The sequence below is a fragment of the Erpetoichthys calabaricus genome, chromosome 9 (assembly GCF_900747795.2).
Source record: "Erpetoichthys calabaricus chromosome 9, fErpCal1.3, whole genome shotgun sequence".
NCBI lineage: Eukaryota > Metazoa > Chordata > Cladistia > Polypteriformes > Polypteridae > Erpetoichthys > Erpetoichthys calabaricus.
In genome coordinates, this window is record NC_041402.2 from 62,033,620 (window position 1) to 62,056,059 (window position 22,440).

Sequence of the window (22,440 nt, forward strand, 5' to 3'; positions counted from 1 at the left end):
GGACTTAAAGGGATACTAAATTTGTAAATACTGCTTTAAGTATTACTTTGAAGCATCTAAGCATGCAGTTTTAGGTTTCAAATGTCATGTGTCCAATTACCATAACTGGATGCTGTCTGCTGCATGTTCTTCTTATGTTAGTTTACTGAGCAGTGCTGTTTCAAATTCATCTTAAGTACAGGCAGTTTCCTAATGTAAGTGCGAGTTCTGTCACACAGTACTTTTGGCTAAGTTTCATGTGAGGATCCCCACTCTGATCAAATGTCACTGTATCATGCTTTAACTAGTGGCTTATTCATAGTAGGATTCCCAACCCCCTGCACCCCCAAACAACCCAATAAACCCAACTCCCCTGAAGATATCTGCTGTGATATGCAAAACTTTTTTTAATCACATTTTTAATTGTCCTTACTCCTTCCTTTTCCCTGGAAGTCAGAATCAAGCGTGGTTACAAACAGGAAATAAAAGTGTGGGCTTGTGGAGGATCTTTGGGGTGGAGTTAGGGCCGGTTTATACTTCACGCTCAGAACGCATACACACAGGGATCATGGCTGCCACGTGTTCCCAGTGTTTATTTGACGCATCCTCAGAAATTTATGGGACATGTTCACGAGTTGCAGTACCACCAAAAAGTCGAGTCGCAATGTGATTAAGTTGGAACGTGACGTCAGAGTCTCTGTTTACTATCTACATGTGACAGAAAGCTGCTTACGGGATTGATGTGTATGCTTCGATGTTTGACTAATGGTTTGATGTGGTGAAGCAAAATGCCAACATACAAATGCATCTGTGGTAATTTTATATTCAAGTGTTGCATATTCCCCAAAATAAAAGTTTCATACCCTCTGCCATCTTTGTTTTTTGCACCTTTACAACGGCATCAGAATGTACAACAGTGTATTTGAGCCACAGAGAAAAAAAAAAAATTAAAGGACACGGTGAAAAGGCCTATTTTGTGATTAAAGTGGAAATTTCAGCTTTAATAACGAAATGTCCACTTTAACCTCAGTTTATTTTATCATTGAAGTAGACCGTCATAAATGTCATCTTAAAACCGACCCAGTTGTTAATCATTATGTGCTTGAGGGGCCTCCTCCTGAACTGACAGCAGCAATTCTTGATCAACTATAATGAGAAGACAAAAGTAATATGACAAGTGACAGAAGGTAAAATGATTTATTAAACAAAATAACCCCCAAAACATTTTTTCTGATCAGATCTTAAAAATCAATTCAGCTTTACATAAAACATTTTAATTATACACATAAACTGCTGTGATTGAGGATGGGGATTCAAACTAGCCAACTACTACAAGGTCATCTTCAAGAAAATCATAAAATGGCACCTCCAGATTGAGAGGTGCTGGGCCTTTCCTTATTCTACCAGATGAATCATAATGAGAGCCATGACAGGGACAGTAATAACCACCGAAATCTCCAGCATTAGCAATTGGTACACAACCAAGGTGAGTACACACACCAATCAAAATCATCCACTTAGGCTTTTTCACCCTATCCAGGTCATGCTGGGGGTCTCTCAGCTCTGCCAGATTTACAGCAGCTTCCTGCTCAATTTCTTTTTGAGTCCTGTGACGTACAAACAGTGGTTTTCCTCTCCATTTGAAGGTCATATTTTTTCCTTCTGGAATATCAGAAAGCTTGACCTCTATTTTGGACAAAGCTAATACATCAGCAGAAGCACTCATAGTGGAAATGAACTGAGTGACTACGGTCTTAGCAGTATAGGCGGTAACTACAGAAAATGCTCCAGTGACCAGGTAAGAGAATGCTTTCCTGTTGTCACTGCTATCACGTGATGACTTCCTCACATCCTGGACATCAGATCTTCTGTAGTCAGAGAAATCTGGGACTGTGATGTCGCTGTGTGCATATCGGACCTTGGAGAAACCTGCAAAGAAAACAAATGACATAATTAAAATGATTTTAAAACTCAAACCATTACCAATAAAAAAAAAGTCCAGAATATAATGGTTCCCAATCTATCAAAAGCAAGTTTCAAGTTCCCTCTGCAAACTCTGCCGTACCATAAGTGCATTTAGAGGGTTGAGCATCTTCAAGTATGATTAAAAAAAAAAAACAAAAAGTAATTCCACAGCAATGAATAGTGGAGTTCATTTAGGGATAAACAGAATTATTTCAAGAGTTGTTAGTTAAAGATAGATTACCTTTTTATATTATAATAGAAAATAAAAGAGACAGAAAACCCTATTGGATTTGATTATGAATGGCCACTTATCTCTCTGAAATTAGCACACCACCACATATTAAGCAACAGGGGACTTCTGTTTCTGAACTTGCACCATAATTAGACAATTTTTTTTAATAGAGTACAATTCCTGCAATCTCACACTAAATTTCAAGTGTTAAGAGTACACAAATAAACCTATTTTATACTACATATGGTCTGGGGTATCAAAGCACAAGCACATTATAGCACTTACTGGGACCTATGTCAAAGTGAGACCTTTCTCTATAACAGATTTGTTCATACTACCCATTTAGCATTCATGAAATGTATAAAACAAAATTAATGGAGGACACTAGTAACAGTCTGTCTCCCTGCCCAGGAATTGTTCCTGCTTTGTTCCCAAAAATTGCTTTGGTAGGCTACTGCTTTCCTGTGACCCAGTTCGGGATAAGTGGATTTGGAAAATGGATGGATGGGTGGAAGGTTGGATTAATGAATGAAGCAAAACAAAGTGCAAAATTAATGGAGTTTTACAAAGGTACACATTTAATGACAGCAAAAACTGAAATATATGGACTGTGATCAGTGATAACCATTTCCTTTGGATCTGCAAATATAAGGTTTAAGGTAGAAGAGGTCTGCCACTATTCACAAATTTCACAGAAGCCTATAGCACTAAGAGATACTTGAAGTGCCCTCTTTGCAGAGAAGATACTGCAATCATAAAATGAGAAAACCTTGCTGACATGATATCAATGAAGTACAAACTTCATCCATTTCATCAAACTGGATTAATCGCTTCTATGAATCCCATTGAGAAAACTATTTCAACAGTGTATATTTCATTTTAGGATTAAGTGCTTTGTTTTCTAATTGTTTAATTGATCTTTGGAAGGTCCACTTCCAACTCTCCAATTCAACCAAATGACTTGTGAGATGAAAAGATTAATTTTTTATAATTAAACCAAACACGTACACAAACATAGGCAGACAACAAGCCATTTTTGGCATGTTTAGGGTGTGTTGCAGGACAATAAAATATTTACTTGTCACAATCTGATTGAAATATACAGAATAACCACAAAAATATTCAATACTGTGCAGCAATTCATGTCCTTTAGGACAACTTTTAAAATGCTTTTCATCAGCAGGTATTAAGAGTAGGACAAACATAATATGCTTAAATATGGGAAAAGTTATGGTAAAAACAACTTTATAATAAAAGAAAAAGACCATAAAGGGACACGATTGACAATTTTCTAGATCAGGCCTATTAAAATTATCGCCTGCGGGCTGCATGTAGCACAGAAGCAAGCTCTGAGTGGCCCAGCCAGAAATGCAGAGAAAAAAACACATTTTGCAAGCCTTCAGAAATTCCTACAGTAGTTGGGAACATGAATTCAACACTCAGAGTAGCCTAGCAATATTCAACCCACAATGCAGCACATTGTTGTGTGTCTAGAAGTGGTGGTAGTATTCCACGATAATGATTTTTTTTTTGTGATGGTACAACTGCTTGGCCGTAACAACTCGTTGTGGCATCGACTACTCACGAAAGGATTCTATGATCAATTGAGGGCCAAATCTTAGATGTATTCCAGCTTTATCAAGCTATATTTACTTGCAAACATGGGTTTTCGCAAATTGATCTAATTGTTACTCCAATGACAGCCTTATTACTGACAAGTGCCTTCTCCATCCTTCTCTTCATAAAATCGGGTGGTCCCCCACTCACATGCTTCAATCCTGCAGATTCATCATGGCTGTTATGAGGATGAAGATCAGCCACTGACACTCAAAGAAAAGACCGAATTAGGAAGGCTGCATTTGATGAAAATATGCAAAAAGTTTGAAATCTTACTTAAAACGTATTCAAATGAAGCACCGATTGCTTTGTGGGACTACATAACGTTTTTGCAGAATGTAGAACTAGTCATTAACCTGTGGTTGATATTCTTCAATTTCAGAAATTTTGTGTTTTGTCATTTTAAACCATCAAGCACAAAATTATACAGTACAGCCCACTCATGCAGGTGGTGCATGGCAGTGCTGTTGCTTCACAGTAAGGAAATCATGGGATCACGTCCTTGGTCCTCCCTGTGTAGAGTTTGCGAAGTGTTTTGAGTAATGAGTTAAACACTATATAAACATTTATTATACTTGACAATTTGTCACTTTCAAATTTTAACCACGGCTGTTCCATCCCCAAAAGTGGGGGGGGGGGGGGGAAGAATTGCTGCTACTAGGGGAGGCCGGTATGACCAAAATTCTATATCACGGTATTTTTCTAAATTATCCCGGTTTCACGGTATTTGACGGTATTTTTTTCCCATGCATGAGTGAATGTTAAACACATTTTCCACTGCAATTACTGGCTAAGAATAACCTATTCCACTGTCAAGAGCATTGTACATTGTACAAAAAAAACATTTTAATGTGCACACAAATATTAATACAGGTTTGCATTGCCCCATAAAGTGATACTTTTCAAGGGGGTGGCAATAATGAAGAGAAGGAAATCACATTGCATGACAGATGCAGTCAAAATATAGAACCTTTTTATTTAACAAATTTTGCAAAAACTTAAATTATAAATTTTGACAACATATTTTCAACCATCCAAAGAGGTATTTAGACTTAGGAAAATATCCAGAAGTGCTTGGCAAAAGTTGTATTGCACTGAACATGTCTTAGAAAAGGAATAAATAAATATTTTTTGTAAAACAACTACACTTTCTGTTAATGTTAACAATCTCTGTCCACTGACACATTAAAGTGACTTTTTAAACAACTTTACCATCATTAAACTGCATAATATTTAAACTAATAAATAATAACAATAAAATAAATAACTGTATTATTACTGATAGTTGCACTATTACTTCAAGGCTTCAAAAGCCCAGGTGCATTGCACAGTATTCACCAAATTAAAATAAAATAAAACAAGTGCAATCTTGGTGATGACAGAATTCACTGTCTTAATCTTCTTTATTTATCTGGTTTGTACAATGCTATATACTGTATACGCTGCAGTTCTTTATTATATTCTGTAAGTGCCTTGTGCATGGGAAAGGCGCTATATAAATAAAATATATTATTATTATTATTATGACATCTTTACCAACTGAACTATCATTTAGGCAAACTGCATTAATATGGACCTTGCTTCAAGTTAAGCTATATACATAAATAATACAACTGCAACTTGCATTTATAATTGTATTTGTGGTATAGCCCTACAGAATCGTATTAGGGCCACGGTGAAGAAAAAAAAATACGGACACAGGGAAGAAAAAAAAACAAAACTATACGTCGAGAATAAAGTCGACATTTCCACTCTATTCTCATAGTTTACTTTATAATTAAAGTAGAATGTCGTAAAGTAAACTTCATCCTAAAATCATTGTTTAATTTACTAGATTTTCTCAAACCCCGTCATAAGTTATATAGCACATTAAATGCTTTGTGTTGTGTTCCCCGACCCAGTTGTCCCAGATATTCCTGCTTTCTGAAAATTTAGAATTTATATCAAGTATTTATTTATAACAAGTATTTATCTTGGCATTCTAAATGTTCAGAGAGCATGAATATCATGTGAATGGATTCTGTGCGGCGATCGCTGCCGCTGCCTCCTCTTAGTGCAGAGGAAGTCAGTTTAAGAAGCTCGGGGAACACTTAACACAAAGCATTTAATGTGCTATATAACTTATGACGGGGTTTGAGAAAATCTAGTAAATTAAATATTCATTTTACGATGAAGTTTAGTTTACGATGTTCTACTTTGACAAAGTACGAGAATAAAGTCAACATGTCGTCACAATATTACACAGTACCCAGGTACATTACACTGTATTGAAAACAAATAAAAGTACAACTTGGCTTGCAGTATTATCCAGTACTATAGAAACAGTATTTACACATCTGACCTTTTAAAACTACAGCATCTCCAGGCGACAGACGTGACTCATTTTTTTCAGCTCTCTGTCCATTTTCACCACGCAGCATTCCTATGCTACCGCCCACTATTTGGTGGTGTAGCAGTGAAAAAGAGCCCTAGTGAAAGAAATCTGTGTTTAGCGGTGTAGCAGTGAAAAATGTCCCCACTTGAACAGTTTCCCACTGCGCCACGTTCCGAACGTCGTTTAGGCAATTTAAACCAGTGTTGCGGTATAAGAAAAATCCATTTCATAAAAAAAATAAAAAACGGTTTTCGGTATGAACCGGTATACCGCCCAGCACTAGCTGCTACCTTATATTCTGTTTGGTTAATGTGTGTGCTTTGTTTTGTTATACACTTTGATGTGCCCGTGAAGAAGTGACCAAATTTAAATGGGAAACAAGGTATAAACATTACTTTATTTGTGCTGGTTTAAAATTTGTCACTACCTACTGTGTACTGGCCACTGAAAATGTCTGGCCAAGCTAAATTTCTTGATTTGAAGACGTAGCCCAACTGAAGTTGTATGTAATTAGTTTTATTTACATTTGTCTCATAAGTCGCTCAAGTCTACAGAGGATATTAAGTTGAGAGGAATAGACCACACTGTAAACTTGTAAATGGAAGTCAAGGATCAATTAGATTACGTTCTCCATGTGTAGTTAATCAATAAACAAGGCATATTAACTGGAACACCGCAGGAGTTGAATGTTAGACAGGAGGTATTGTATTTGGTCCCAGACAATGGGCACAGTGTTAAGCAAATGCCATTTAAACATAGTACCTGGATGCACCAATATAATATATTCTGATATACTGTGATTATGTACAGGTTGTTATTGAGAACTTAAAACAATTGGCAGAGTGTCAATAATATGAATCCTTTCTTGCTTCACAAGCTAAACTAAATAGGCCCTAGTACCACCAAAACCCTAACAAGCAAGCTTCAATAAAACTGACTTAGGAAGGAATTAAAACAATGAAGCTTAATACAAATGGATGGTCTCAGACAGGGGAAGTAAAAACAATGCATACAGTTGTACACTGTTGGGGAGGAACATATGGAGCAGCTCATTTTGTCACTGTTGTAGACTAGCCTCAGGTACAGAGATAGTCACTTTGCACTCACTCACAGCAACACTGAACTACATATGTAGGTTAGAAAATGGATGGATGGCTACCGTATAAGAAGATGATTACCGTAGGTACCAGCAGATTAGCCAACCCTTTCATTTCTAACCAAATTAAAATGAAAAATGTGTCACCTCCATAAGGCTCAATATGAAAATTTAAAAACAAAACTGGTTCTGAAGCATAACACCGATTGTTAAATGTAACAACTAATCTACCACTATGCTTATTTTAATTAAATAAAAATGGCTGCATCACTATTTAAAAAAATGAAAAAAAAAGCATTACCATGGAAGCTTATTAAAATACAAGCATTATTATACAAGTATCTTGTATTGCCTTTTTAAGATGTTGCCTGCTGCTCTCCGTGTAACAAAGCAGTTCACCACTTACGTAAGTATGCAATCACGTGAAAAAAAAAAAAAAAAAAAAAAAATTAAGTTTCAGGAATACATTTAATTCTGCATCTGCTGAGGGATAAATCTAATCCACTTGGTTTTAGGTCACAGGGATGCAGTGATTATCATAGCAGCAGAGTAAAGCAAGAAGCAAACCTGGTATGCCACTCTTTTGCAGGACAGAATTACACAGTGAAGCAGAAAAGAGTGTACCAAGTACAACCCAGTAAAACAAACCTATAAATAAAGCATCAGTCTAGTTTTAACACTAGAATTCCTGAAGTTTACAATTTTGGATTGTATTTGGGATACAAAATTGGGTTTCTAGTGTTAATCCAGCTATTTGCTATAGGTACTTTCAAATCATAATCTGGTAGTACAGCAGCTAATGCTTATGCTACAAGTCTTGGGGGGGGGGGGGGGGGGGCTATTATATATGGATGGAGAAAGGAGGGTAATGTTAAATTTACTTCACTACATATGGATTAAATATGTTTATAAAATACAAGAAAATTACTACATTTGGCTGTGTTTTTGACAAGTTTCGTGAAGGTTTCGATATAGACTTAGAATTCAGTACTTCAAAAAATTAAAATAAAAATCATGCAGCAAGAGAAGATAGGAAGGTGACAGTGGGAGCTGGCTAAACAAATGAGGACTGCCAGCAGAAGTGAGAGCTGGGGTATGAGCAGCAGGCATGCCTGGAGAGGGATGAGAGAGCAGGAAGGTGGTGGTAAACTTTAAGCAGGAAAATGGCAGCATGGTTGAATGTCGCTTCACTAAAAAGAGTTGGCAAAGGAAAGAGAAACAGAACTGAGGGTGATGTGGTGAGAGAGAACATAGTCTCTTTCCCTATTTTATAAACTAATAATGGCCCTTCTAATGGGAACTAGCAGCACATAACGCAGTTCAGTGAAGTGTTCCCCAAGGCCAAAACAGTGGGAAAGACTGTACAAGGTTCAATATGCTGTTTCTTTAGAATCAGTTCTGTCTCAAATCAGTCTCACTTCTTTCCTGTTTTGAACCTCCAAAACCTCAAGACGTGCTCTTTAACTGCATTATCTTTCTCATGTGTTTTCCTTTCCTTTAACTGTGAAGAAGTCACTAAAATACTCTGAAGCTGGGCAGTCAGAATTAACATCACTATATTAATATATTCAAAAGGCAAATGCTGATATTTGATTGTAATTTTTTTTTTTTTTTTTTTTTTTTTAAAACCTTGCTCTAATTTTGGCTGGGTTACTCCAGAAATGCTATGCTGCAATACTTTTGTATTGTATATATTTTGAATGTGTTTTCCAAGTCACTTCCACGATCAGTTAATCAATTTTAAATTGTTAGTTTGGGCAGATTTTCTACCGCACTACTCTGCTTTTTGGTCAGCAGGTCTACTAACACCACATTCTAAAGCATTCTGCAACACCCAAGAAGCATCGTGTTGCGTTTCACTCTTGAAAGTGAGATCCCAGATTTGCTGTAGTAAAACCGTTGAGCATTCATCATAGCAAACAAAAGCTGGTTTTCCATCTTGTTAAACATATTGGGAAATAACGGTCATTTCTGATTTTCCTTTATTATAATTACTTAAGTATTCTTTGTGGTAACTAAACTACCTCAACCAATACATTTCTTTTGAAGGCTGCTGGTTTGACAATTCCTAAAAGAGGCTCTATGACGTGCTATGCACAGTGAAACCTACGTCAACAGATAACATTCTCGGTGTCTGCAAATTTTTGCAGCAAACTTAGATTGGCATTGGGGGAGAAGTCTCTTAATGCTTTGGTGTTCCTTAAATATTATATTAGAGCTAATAAAAAAAAATACTTGTAAAGTATATGTAGATAATAATAAACATTTTATATCAAATGTAAAATTCTGATTTTTTTAATACAATGATTTTGGACCCGAACCGGACTTGCCAGGTTTCTAAAATATTGGACCCGGAATCTTTGGGTTTTTAAAAGCCGGTTTTTCAGAAACGCTATTTCACACAGAGCGGGAGAACAGTTTGGATCAGTGTGCTTGGAGTTTGGGTTGATTCCATGCAGATTTACCTTGGTATGTACAGTATATGTCAACAAGAGTAATTTTCATGTTTAGTGTGACCCAGAGATACAGACGTGCAGCAAAGACTCACAATCTGTTTGCTTTGAATCAAGGGATGTTTAGTTACTTTGTTTCAATTTCCAGTGTGTTGGGCTGCATTTTACAGTGCAAATTTTCCGGCAAACTAAATATCAAATATCCTGTGGGATAATTGTAGGCTTGTTTCATTGGACAGAAACATTTTTTTCCCCAAAAGTATCACTGGACATTTGTGTTTGCACACCACGGCATTTTCCATAATTACTTGGTTTATTTACCTAACACAACTCTATGAGCAGAATGCATATTATTGAATATCTGGAAAAAAAACTTTGAAAGTATGGGATTGATTTCATTTCTCATTCGCTCTATGTATTTTGAATGAGCATGTCAATTTACACCTTTTATTTCAATTGTTGTATAATCACATGGACAAGGAGCATACCTGAGATGGATCAGATGCTAGGCTTGATCCAATTCCAGGTAATTGCGAGTTGCGTTTATGTGAACTGTGTTACATTTGTCCCTATATACAGGTTTATTTTTACCTCTATTATTTTAATGCTCCATGTTGACACATTACTCATTATGCTGTGAATGAGATTCCCTAATTATGACAGCAGACACTTAGCATGACTACTACAGAACACACAATGTCACCTTTTCACCTGTAGTTAGATCAGTTATACCTCATGCAAAGCACTCCAGGGTTCACCTGGAGGGAAAAGAAAAACAAAAAAAAAAGTGTGAAAATGCCTTTAGAGCATTTTGTGAGCAGGTGGGTAAAAGTGCCAAATGCATTCTGCATGTTCAGGAAGACTGTTAAGGACATGCAAAAACAATAAAATGCCATTAAAACATGGAAACCATGTTATGTTTATATTTGGACTTAAGTATTGCACAATAAAAATAAAATATACTGATGGCAATGCCATAGGAAGACACAAAATAAATATTTCCATGCTTTGTTTGTAATATATAAAATAGAAAAATAAAGAAAAATACATATAACCATTAATCTTTAGCAGTGCATGAAATAGAAATAAATAAGTCATGGTACTCTATTTTTGTTGGCTTCTCTACTTCAACTTTTACATGAAAACTTATTTAAGCACTTGAGTGCCCCCTCAGACTTTCAATCACTATGATAAATTTACATTAATTCAGACCGCATGGAGGTTGGCAGTCAGCTTCAAGGTCAAAGCTAAAATGCCAGTTTGGAATAGTGTAAAACAGAATAAAGCTGGTACGCTGTACCAGTGTGTAATAACCCACTACTTCAGTAAAATGACTCAGTGTCCTCGGTTCAGAAATCGCATCATTGCACTCAGCCGCCGGTTCCAAATTTGTGAACTGAAAGCTACTAGCAGTTTCTTTTATGCTGTTCTTACATCATGTTGTGGAGATATCTCCGCAGGTGTTCCCCAGCTCCAATATGAGGTCACTCACATGAAGGTATTGTACAGTATAAAGCTTCTGCTCTACTGCGAAGACTACGCAGCAATTAGACATTCTTGACAAATACTGTATAGCCACTGATTAAGTATTTTATACTCTAGTGACTGCTGGATTAAGTTTGGTTATTAGAAAAAGTTTTCATATGTTCAAAACAAATAATGTTAAAATGTGAGCTCTGACCTTGATAAACCAAACAATTTTGGGGTCTGTTTTGGATTCTAAAATTCTTGGCTTATCAAAGAGTATATATAGTAATCTTGCCATCACTTCAATTCCCTCATTCAAATTATAATAGTACAATTGAAAATAACTGCAAAACACAAATGATCGTTCATATCATTGCATTCTTAAAGCATGCACACATCTGCTGTAGTATTTAGTATTTTACTGCTTCACTGCAACCACTAAGCTGCAGAAGTGTTTTACCAAAGTTTAGAAAATACTTTTGTCTTAGAGCTTCATTTCAGATTAGTGTGAATTCATTCATCACACAACAATCAACTGTGGTGTCTGGGTGTCAAAAAAGGAAAAAAAAAACAAACCAACATTCTGGATCAATTTGCTCTATCAGTTGTAACTTTCTTACAACATTCATTTCAATCAAGAAAAAAATTGCATTACATTTATCTTACATAAGCTTCTGCAGCATCATTTCCAATTTGTTGAAGTATTACAAGGGTGGGTACAAAAAGCTTTCTTTGCGATTAGTCTGCAACGTTATGCACAGCTTTTTAAACCTTGTGTACCTGGTGCAACATTTCACTAGATGGATGGATGGATGTTCCTAGGGCCCTATGGATTTCTGCGATGCAGAAAACACAGATGCAATCACAGAATTAATGCTTAAAAACGGATTTTAGATTTAAAATTAGAAATGTGTGTAATTTAGAGACTGAAGGGGTGACTGTTACAAAACTTACCAATAGATTAAACAATTGCATAATCTGTAGTTCTATCATTTCAGATACTATTATTTTCTAGTTTGTTTTTGAAGCAAATGCAATTCTTTGTTGAAATTAGTCATGCCTCTGTTTGTGCGCGTGTTTCCTGTGTTTTCTCGTTAAAGACATGCAAATTAGCCAGCTGCACCAGACAAATACTGAAGCAATCATGTCAGATATCCTAACTGCACAGAAAAAAAAACTAAGAAACACGAGCTTAACTGCAAAATTGAGGGCACAACAATATCCTGGTGACATTTACGAATCTGGACAACTTTTCTGCAAGTTCTGCCAGCATACCATAGACTGGACACGAAAAGACACTTGCAATGACCACATCCAATCTAAAACCCATCTCAAAAACAAGGAGAAATTAAGATCAAAAAGTGCTCCCCCTTCAGGTAACAGAGGAAACAACAAAATTGAAAGATACAAGACGCCACTTTGTGTCCATGTGAGTCAGACATTCGTCATTTTTTCGAGCAGTATATATGTCCTTTCTTTATTAAGTATTGTAAACAAAGAGGCACGCTGCCAGAAAATGAGCAGTCTTCGTCAAACTTATTTGCCCCATGTCTTTAAACAACATATTGACGCGGTTCTTCGAAAGATTCGTGGCAAGAAAATGTGTTGTAGTTGATGAAACCACTGATAGCTAAAACCACATAGTACTCATCATAGTGACAGGCGAGTGAACATTTGGTTGTATGGTAGTTCTTTTATGTAGGCAGTTCTAATTGTACATGATGGATTTACTGTGAATCATTTAACCGATTAAATACCCATAGAAAGTGTTATTAGTGAATGGCACTGGTTGTTAACAGGTTCCCTTTAAAAAAATTAACGATGTTTCGGGATTTAATAAATGTTTTGCCTCGCGGTGACGAGGCTCGCAAGGTCCACATTTGATTCTTATAACTTACTCTGCTTTTCTCAACAAACTTCATAAAAGACAACAGAACTCATGTATTTAGATCACTGCTTATAAACCTAGCTACTTGTCTGAAAAACTGCCATGAAGGGATGGGCAATACACAAAATTAAAAAAAAAAAAATAAATCAAAATGCAGAAGCCAACATTGTGATGTTCAGTACTTTTGATTTCTGACAGCTAAATAAAATCTGCAAAGACAACACTGCTCTATCTAAGCATGACCAACTGCATTGGTTCTGCCTGTGGTGCCAGGTGGTGGTAATGTGTGCAAACTGGGTATGTGGGAATGAATGGAGGATTCACAATAGGAAAGGTTTATAAAAGGTTCTGCTGTTGAATCATTTGATTTTACCCTGGATTAACAGTGCAAGCAGCAAAATATATACAGATAAAAGTCCTCAATCGCCCATTACACATGGTATCTACTAAAATTTTATTCTTTCTTCTAACAACAACTCTCTGTGAATTATTTAGCATCTGTGTTTCAATAATGGGGTAACATGCAATACTGGTCGTTTTGAGTTTTTATTTAGCAATTAAATCAATCTTCTTAATTACTATAGCTGTGGATACTCAATACATAGCACATTTGTTTTGCCTTCACATTCATGCATATTTTGAGACCACATGTATTCTGAGACCTGTCCCTATCCAGGGAAGGACATGGAAGTGGTGCAGAGCTGCAAGTACCTAGGAGTCCATATAAACAACAAACAGGACTGGTCTGACAACATAGTGGCTCTGTATAAGAAGGGTCAGAGCAGACTATACTTGCTAAGGAGACTCGGGTCTTTTGATGTGTGCAGCAAGCTACTGGAAATGTTCTATCAGTCCACAGTAGCCATTGTGTTGTTCTATGCTGTGGTATTCTGGGGAAGCAACCTGAGTGCAAAAGAAGCAAAATACCTGAATAAATTTATCAGGAAAGCAGGCTCCATCACAGGGCGAAAAGAAGAGGGTGGTGGCAAAATCTGATGCCATCATGAAAAATACCCTCCATCCCCTCCACAGGTGCATTCCACCATGGTGTACTAAGAAGTGCCTCTGGGGGTCTTTTCTGCCAACTATCATCAGGCATTTCAAGTTTATTTTGAATTTCTATTTTGACATATCTGAACAATATACATTTTATTATTTTTACTTAAATATTATTCTTAATAGTTTGTGTTTCTGTTGCTGTATGCATCTGAAATTCCCCTTGGGATTAATTAAGTTAATATAAGCTAATCTTGTACTGATGATCTGAGAGTTAAGGTTATTGTAACTCGAAGGAAGCCATATAATATGGGAAGTTTAATAAACAAACCACATTAAGATTGTAATCAAAAAAGTATTAAAAGGATAAAGGAATATCAACTAATTATATACAGATCTGTATAATTTTAGATTTGCAAACTGCAATAGATTTTACTCTAATTTTTATTGGGATTGAAAGAAATGGTAAAGTTTCTCTGGGTGGTTGTGAAGGAACAGTTTCCACCAAAATATCATCACCCTTCACATATTTTTCCTGGCATTGGCCCTGTAAAGTGTCTGTGTGTACTGTAGTGAAAGGGGCATTCAAGAAGCTGTTAAGAACACTAGATGCAAAATATGAGGTAACTGGATGCAAATATAGCATTTACTATTGCAGGTAAAGGTTAGAAATGAAAAGTTACAAACATGAATAAAAAATCTTGTACATGCAAATGCATAACTTGGAACCATTAAAAATGGCACAAATTATAAAATATATAGAGATCTGTGATTAGAGCAATAATGAATCGAGCCTTGTCTTTCCTTATATAAAAAGTCAGGCACAAAGACAGAAAGGAATGTTTACCGAGATAACAGAGACTGCAGACACGGACACTGGCAAAACAATCATGGTGTTGGATGCAAAACATACGATGGAAACTCAAAAGTAAGTAAAGGAGTTGTAAAACAAAAAAGGGATGGAAAAAATGTTATTTGAACTAAAATTGTTAAATTTGAGGAAAAAAGGTTACCTTCTGTTGTTTTAATATGCCAGGTCTTAGCCTCTGTGTGGGTAAAACTGCAGTGGACTCAAAGTATTCATAGCCCCTCACTTTCAGTACAGGGCGTTGTAGATTTGAAGTATACCAACTCAGAATCAAAAAAATTGATAAACTTGCCATCTTTGAAATTATAGAATATTGAGTATAGACTGGTGGACAAAGTGAAAATATGTTTTCAGAAGGCTTGGCAGTTTATTAACCATCAAAATCTGACATCTCATGTATTTAGACCCTTTGCTGGGACACTCCAAATTGTGGTCAGGTGCATCCTATTTGCTTTAATTGTTCTTGAGATGGATCTAGAACTTGATTTGACTTTATCTGTGGCAGGCTGAACTGATTTAACATAATTTAGAAAATACATAACTGTGTAGGTAAGGTCCCACAATTCACAAAGCATATCAGGACAAAACCAAAGCCATGAAGTCAAAATCTTGGAAGACCTCTGTGTTAAAACTGTGGTGAGACACAGATCAGTGAAGTGTAAAAACCCATTTTTAAGCTTTGAGTGTTACCAGGAGTGCACAAGTCTCAATAATTGTGAAATAGAATCACTTCCTACTGTTGGCAAACTTTTTCTAATCGGGTCAAACAGAGTAACCAAACGAGATGGGCCTGGTCTGGGACATGACCAAGCCCCCAATGGTCACTCTAATAAGAGAGAGTCTGTGAGGTCCTTTGCCGAGATGCGAGAACCTGTCAGAAGGATGACCATCTGAGCAGCACACCAACAACCAGGTGTTTATGGTAGAATAGCTGGAGAAAAAGTTTGCTGAATTAAATGGCATTAAAAAGGACTCGACCCTGAGGAAAAAAAATCTCTGGGCCAAACTCCAAGTACTATGTCTGGGAAAGAGCAGACCCTGCTCATCACCTTCCTAATACTATCCCTATGGTGAAGCATGGTAGTGGCAACATCAGGTTACGTGGATTCTTTTTAGTGATAAGGCAACTAGTCAGAATTGAGGAAAGGTTAAATGCAGCAAAATACAAACTGATTCTTCAAGAAAATCTGCACCAGAGTGCAGATGACCTTGAACTGGGGCAAAGGTTCTCCTTTCAACACAAAAATGACATGAATCATACAGCCAAGACAACACTGGGGTGGATTCAGGATAAAAATCGGACTTGTTCTTCAGTGACCTAGCCAAAGCCAGACTTTAACCCCAGTGAAATTTATGGCAAGACCTGAAGACGGCAATCTACAGATGCTTTCCATTCAATCTAACAAAGCTTGAAAGGATCTGCCAGGTAGAATGTGATTAGCTGCCCAAATTCAGCTGTGTAAAGCTAAAAAAAATTTGAAGCTAGAATTTATGCCAAAGGGGCCCCAACAAAGTAATAAATCATGGGTCTGAATACTTGAGAGATTTCAGTTTTGTAAATTTAATAAAATTTACAAACATTTCTGAGAAGATTTTCACTTTGAAAATGGGTTGAGAGTACATTGATGGCAAAAATGGCAAATGTATACATTTAAAATAAATTCAACAACACAATGTGTTTGGAAGGTTAAAGGTTGTGACAACTTTGTAAATACATTGTATATGCAAATCTATAAGAAGCTGATCCTCTTGAGAACATACATCGAGAAATACGGAATGTCAGGTCAAATTTTATTAATTTTACTTGCCTCAACCAAGAAAAAGTATTATACTAGATATAGCTTCCTAAGTGACAGAAGCATGTCTTAAGTCTATGTCCTTTATATTATTTCTTGAGGTTCTGCAGTAAGTGCATGCCCTACCACAATATATTAAGTTGAATTCAGCTGACCCTGAGAGAGTAGGCCACCTGCTATGAAGTGTTTTCTTTTAAAATTCTAACTTTTATCCAATCTCAGAATTACCTGTAGTATGCACGATCTTGTGCAGTATTTTGAAATTTTGTTTTGCACTAAGTAGCTTTGGAAAAAAAGGCATCTGCTAAAGAAAAATGATGATGTACTCCCTAATAATAAATACTAGTTAGTGTGCAAAAAACAGTTCCAACTGCAATTAAACAGAGCACAAACCTTAGTATCTGTTTGACAAAATCACTGCAGGGAAATAATGCATCGCAATATTAGATGTGCTGCAAACCAGTCATGTTTTACTGGATGCAAACATGAACATAACCTTATAAGCCACGGTAAGTGCTTGTTTACCTTTTGTCTTTTTATGCTATGCGTGAGAATTGTCTTGCAGTGACATAACACACCGAGGAAAACCAGAATATCCAAAAGTCTGCCTGTGACGATGCAGGTTCGGCTCCACGCTCCCATCAGCTGTTACAGAGCCCTTGAACCCAACACCGTCGGTAATGTCACCGATGAGCTAGACAGTGAGGCAATAACAATGAGCAAGGGGATGGTTTAAAAGTGCTTTTATTAAAAGACAATCAAAACAATCCGTGTTCTAATAGTAGTGCATTCAATAAATCTTTAAATAAATAATCCTTAAAACAGTTGTGGAGGTTTAAAATACACAAAAACAACAATCCTTTAACACGAGGTTAAAACGTCAACAGGAAGCAGTCTTTAAAAACAGATGACAATCCCCGGTGCTTCTTCTCTGTTAGCATCAGCGTCTCACCTGCTTCTCCCATGCGGGCTCTGCAACAGGCGAGACTCTCTTAATGCAGCTGACCTTCTCTACACTGTCCTGCTTCAGCTGTTTGGTTCGCCTCACCGACCTCTGGCTCCAGTAGGCTCCTCCAGACAGCGACTTGGGTTCCACAGTGACCAGAGCGCACACGCTGGGGAATACACACCCCAAGCCCAAACTCCCGCTGCCTTCCGGTCACTCTTGCCCTTCAGAATACTCTGCGAGAGCGACCACTGCTGCTACTCCTCGGGTGTCGGCCATACACCCAAGCTACCAGTACAGCTGCCCACGAGCCTACACTCACTCGCTCTCCCGCGCCAACTTTCTCTCTCCACTGCTTTCCTGCCTCCTCCGTTTCTTTTTCTCCTCCTCTTCTTTACTTTCTTTTACCTGCTCGCGCTTCTCTATATATGCAGAGAGGACATGGCAGCTGCAGCCCATTAGCCACAGGAACGATCACGGATGTGGGCAGTCTCTCACCTGTGCACTTAGGTGAGAAACGCCCACACCGCAGATCGCCCTGCGGCTTGCCTCAGCCACCACGCCCCCTCGCTAAGCCGCGAGCGCGGCGATTATTTATTTAACTCTTTGAGGGCTGAATATTTTTTCCAAAAAGCAATGGTTTCACTCAGGAGTCAACATAAAACATCTGTTGCTGCATGCTGTGGCTGTCAGTTTGCCAAGAATGTGCGGCTTGCTTGCTGCCAGGCTGTCTTTGCGTGGCTGGGACACAGTCGCAGTGCATTACCATCTGGTTTCTACCTCTTATCATTGTTAAGTGGCAGTCCTCCTTGGTGAACACTGTCAGTACCACGACTAGCTGGGGACCAATCAGCTGAAGCTGGAACCTCACATTCATCTTTGATCGCTTGTATCAAAAACTTGAGTCCGACAAGTCATAGTCTAGTTCAGAGATAATAGGCAACAACGTTGTCCACGGAGTATTTTGCTTTACACATTCGCTTTGATCTCTCGCCAGATGTCATTGCCATTTTTGCCGTTGTGTGCGTCTTGCTACTCACAAGAGTGCAGGGAATCTCTGTCAAACCAATGAATCTAACTTTCTTTTTAGGAATGAGAGTCCAACTAAAACGTAATGGTGGGTTTTGTCACAGTTTACAGTTGATTACCATTGTCAACTCCTCCTTTTGACAAATGTCAACATCAGCCCTGAAAGGGTTAAAACAAAACGGCCTTTGCTGAAAGAGCTGTGGACCCATAACACCACACTGCCTTGCACTCTATTCAGTTATGCCAGAAGTGGAAAATAGCCTGTCATAGGGTAGTGACATTGCTGGAACACAGAAATATCGATGCACCAAGAGACTCACTTTAAAGATCTACTTTGTGTTGTCTCTGCTGGGACTTCACCATGAACATCTCCAACTCATCCAGGGCTGTTGATCATTCTGCATAGTAATCTTTCCCATCTTTTGTTCTTCCCGATATTGGTACAATCATCATATGTAACATTCTCATCAGCTAGCACATGGAACTTCTCTGTCATGTTTTTCCCTTTGCTCCATTTTATTGCTGGATCAAGGTAACATGGATTTTTATGCTTGGATTAAGAACCGAGGCAAGGAGTGCCAATCTGGCTCTCTTCAAATCAGCTGGAGCCAATCATCAAAGTTATTTTGTGATTGTGATTTTAAACTCTCACTCTGACAGAGTCATCATTTTTACATGTTGGTGCTACTTACAAGACAGATGATAAGTTCTGACTTGTGCAATATCTGGAAAGAATGTTTGATAGTAATAATACAGCTGCTTAACTAACAAGGAATGAAGTGAATAATGCTGTGTGTCAGCAATCTTTATAACCAAATTCACAATACCTACAATATTTTTAGGTCCCAATAACCTACAGAGTTTTAATAAAAGTAGCATATGAAGAATTACAATTATAAAGTATTAAACTCTTTACAATACAGTTCCATCAAAATGCTTCAAGCTACTTGCATCATAAAATGTTTGTGCATGCACAGCACCGATTATAAGAAGTGGTATAACACCTGCAAAAACAGTGTACATGTGTGATACTAATATGGCAGGGGGCATACTACTCTTTTCAGATAAATCCTTTTTAGTGCTGGGAGTACTCAAGTTTCAATGCTGTGAAGGGGTGCACATTCACTTAACACTTGTGAAAACTGTAGTTTTGACATGTATCTTTTAAGTGACATGCATACATTGTAAAAAATGCATGTTTTCTTTTGCTCATTGTAGGTCCAAAAATAAGTATGACAGGACACCCCTCTATCTCATTAAAAATGATAAAGTAACATTCCTCAGTTTGAACTGACTTACTATACAAGTAGCTTTCAGAATTTTTAATGTAGATTCAGATATATCTGAATATTTTATATGAACACTCAATGCTGAATTATTTGCTAATTTGATGGCTCTATTACAAATTCCTCAATCCATGTTATCAAAACACATTTAAGATATAATTAACAAGATATGCTTACAACTAAAATGTTGCTCTTTATTTACCATCCAAAACATAGGATTCAGAGGTTTATATATCAACAACCACATAACTATTCCATATTTCAATTCATACATAAATTTATCTGAATATACTACTGAAAACTGACTTAAGTACAACTAGCAATAAATATTAAATGTGAATTGTATTATTTGTCTGGGAAAAATATAATTAAAAAGAAAAAACAGCTATTGCCTTAAAAAAGAAAATCATTCCAGACACAGAAGTCTTGTGACATGTCCACATGTGGAAGTAGTATGTGCCCTTGGGAAAGAAAGCACACACATTCTTATCTAAAGAGAAAGAAACTTGTTGCAAAATGCAAGCTTTGCATGTAGAACAAACACGGTTTAAGCCACTTGAAACTTGCAAAGTAATAATAAAATGAAAATTGTATATGTTAGAATTAAAACTGATAAAAAAAAAATAAAGTATTCAAATTTACCCATGGATAGGCACATCACAATATGCTGGAAAGCAAACAAGATCAAATTAATACCAAAGCCCCGATTTTGGATTAGATTAATGTACAGATTGCATACTCTGAATAACATCCATCCACACATTATCTTTATGACGTTATGGAAAACACAGAACATCAAATAAGATGAACACTTTACTTGTAGCTCTGAATAGGAGGGTTTTAAAAATGTCAAAAACGTCTTTATGAGCTCAAGTCACCTACGTCAACAACTGTGGACTCTTTAACCTTCTATTTCGCTAGAAGTAACCTTTTGAGAGAAAAGACTGCACTGAAACATCCAAGATGTAAACAAAGAGACTGGACAACTAAGATTCCCCATTTTATTAATAGGAAAACCATCAGGTAAAAGAATTGGTTCTACGCATACTTAAAATTATGTTTAATACAGGATAAAACATACCCAGTTATTAACAGCACAGTATATATATTCCTGCTCCTATTATGAAACCTGAATAAGAAAACAAATTTGAAATCATCAAAATGGGCCAAAATATCAATAGAGAACAGGTCCATAACTAACCAGAAAATCAAAATTCTGTGCCAATCAGCGGGTCGGTCTGAAGGATATAGCGTTGTAGCACTGTCACAGAGGCCAAAGTTTAATAAATCCTTTTCGAATTGCATTAGGACACTATATTTCACAGTGGGTGCATATTTCACGTTGCTTTAAGGTCTTACGAGTCTTTTACCAATGAATAACTGTCAATTCTGGTTTACTACTTACCATTCAGGCTAGCTGTGACAACAGGCCCAGTCTTTGCGCACTGCCCGTTCAAGGACTCACGGCAGAGGAACGGTTTCTTTACATCCTGTAACACCTTTTCGGCTTGAACAGCAACTCCGGGAGCCAAAGGCTTCAGTGGTCCAGCAACAGCGAAAGCGGTGCTTTGTAAGTAAGGTGCAAAAGCCCCCGAACGAGCAGCCAACGAAAGCATGGCGACAGGGCTTAAGAGCGGCCACTACGGTCACAGCGACCTTTATCGAACAGGCAAACTGAAAAGGACGCTCGACGGCAATACGTACCGCGTCATTAGGACGTCCACGTCAATTAGCACGTTAATGGGAGGAGCCAGCAGAGAAACCAGGAACTGACTTCACGAAGCAAAAATGAAATTAGAAGGATAGGGGACTATGAGTTAATGTGGAGTGAGCATTTAGTACTAATAGTTATATTAGAATAGCAAGCTTCTTTGGGTTAAGACATATTTAATAATTTAAAATAAAGTGCTACCTCCGTATAACTAAATGTAGCATTTCTTTTATATTGTACATTTCACAATCTAAATAAATTTATTAAAGCAATAATAATTCAAAACGGAATTTCCTAGGTTTTAATTGTGTTATTGCAATGTTTAAAAGCGAGTGATTACTACGTTAACATTAAGCCGAGAAATAAATTTGGAGATGTTACTTTAGAAATTTTTATAAATATCAATACTTGCTCAAACATAAACGTAAAAGTAATTTATTATTGTTATGTAAAGACATAAGCTATTATAAGCTAATAGATATTTAAGCTATTAACTTACATGGGCGCCCGCAGAAACGTTTGGGCAAAATGTTCTGTTCTGTTCTGTGAACCACAAAATTAATGACAGTTCAAAGAGACTAATATAACTAAGAAGAAAGAGAGTGAAACTGTATATTCGGTTAATATTAAGGAACAATATTGGAAAATAACCCCAAATGACATATAATGTCTTGATTTTTAAAAAGCATTTTTCACATGAAGCATTTAGTTAGTGATATTATTTTCGAATAAATGGG

At 37.0% G+C, this 22,440-nt stretch overlaps 1 protein-coding gene across 1 annotated transcript; it reads right to left on the reverse strand.

Moving 5' to 3' along the window:
* Positions 1-1,162: 1,162 nt before the first annotated feature.
* Positions 1,163-21,685, reverse strand: LOC114657772 (cytochrome b-c1 complex subunit Rieske, mitochondrial). Its single transcript, XM_028809661.2, has 2 exons — positions 21,398-21,685; positions 1,163-1,908 (listed from the first exon to the last, which is right to left on the reverse strand). Exons 1-2 carry the CDS (start codon positions 21,606-21,608, stop codon positions 1,298-1,300), a joined length of 822 nt encoding a protein of 273 aa, XP_028665494.1. The 5' UTR covers positions 21,609-21,685; the 3' UTR covers positions 1,163-1,297.
* Between the last annotated feature and the right edge of the window lie 755 nt (positions 21,686-22,440).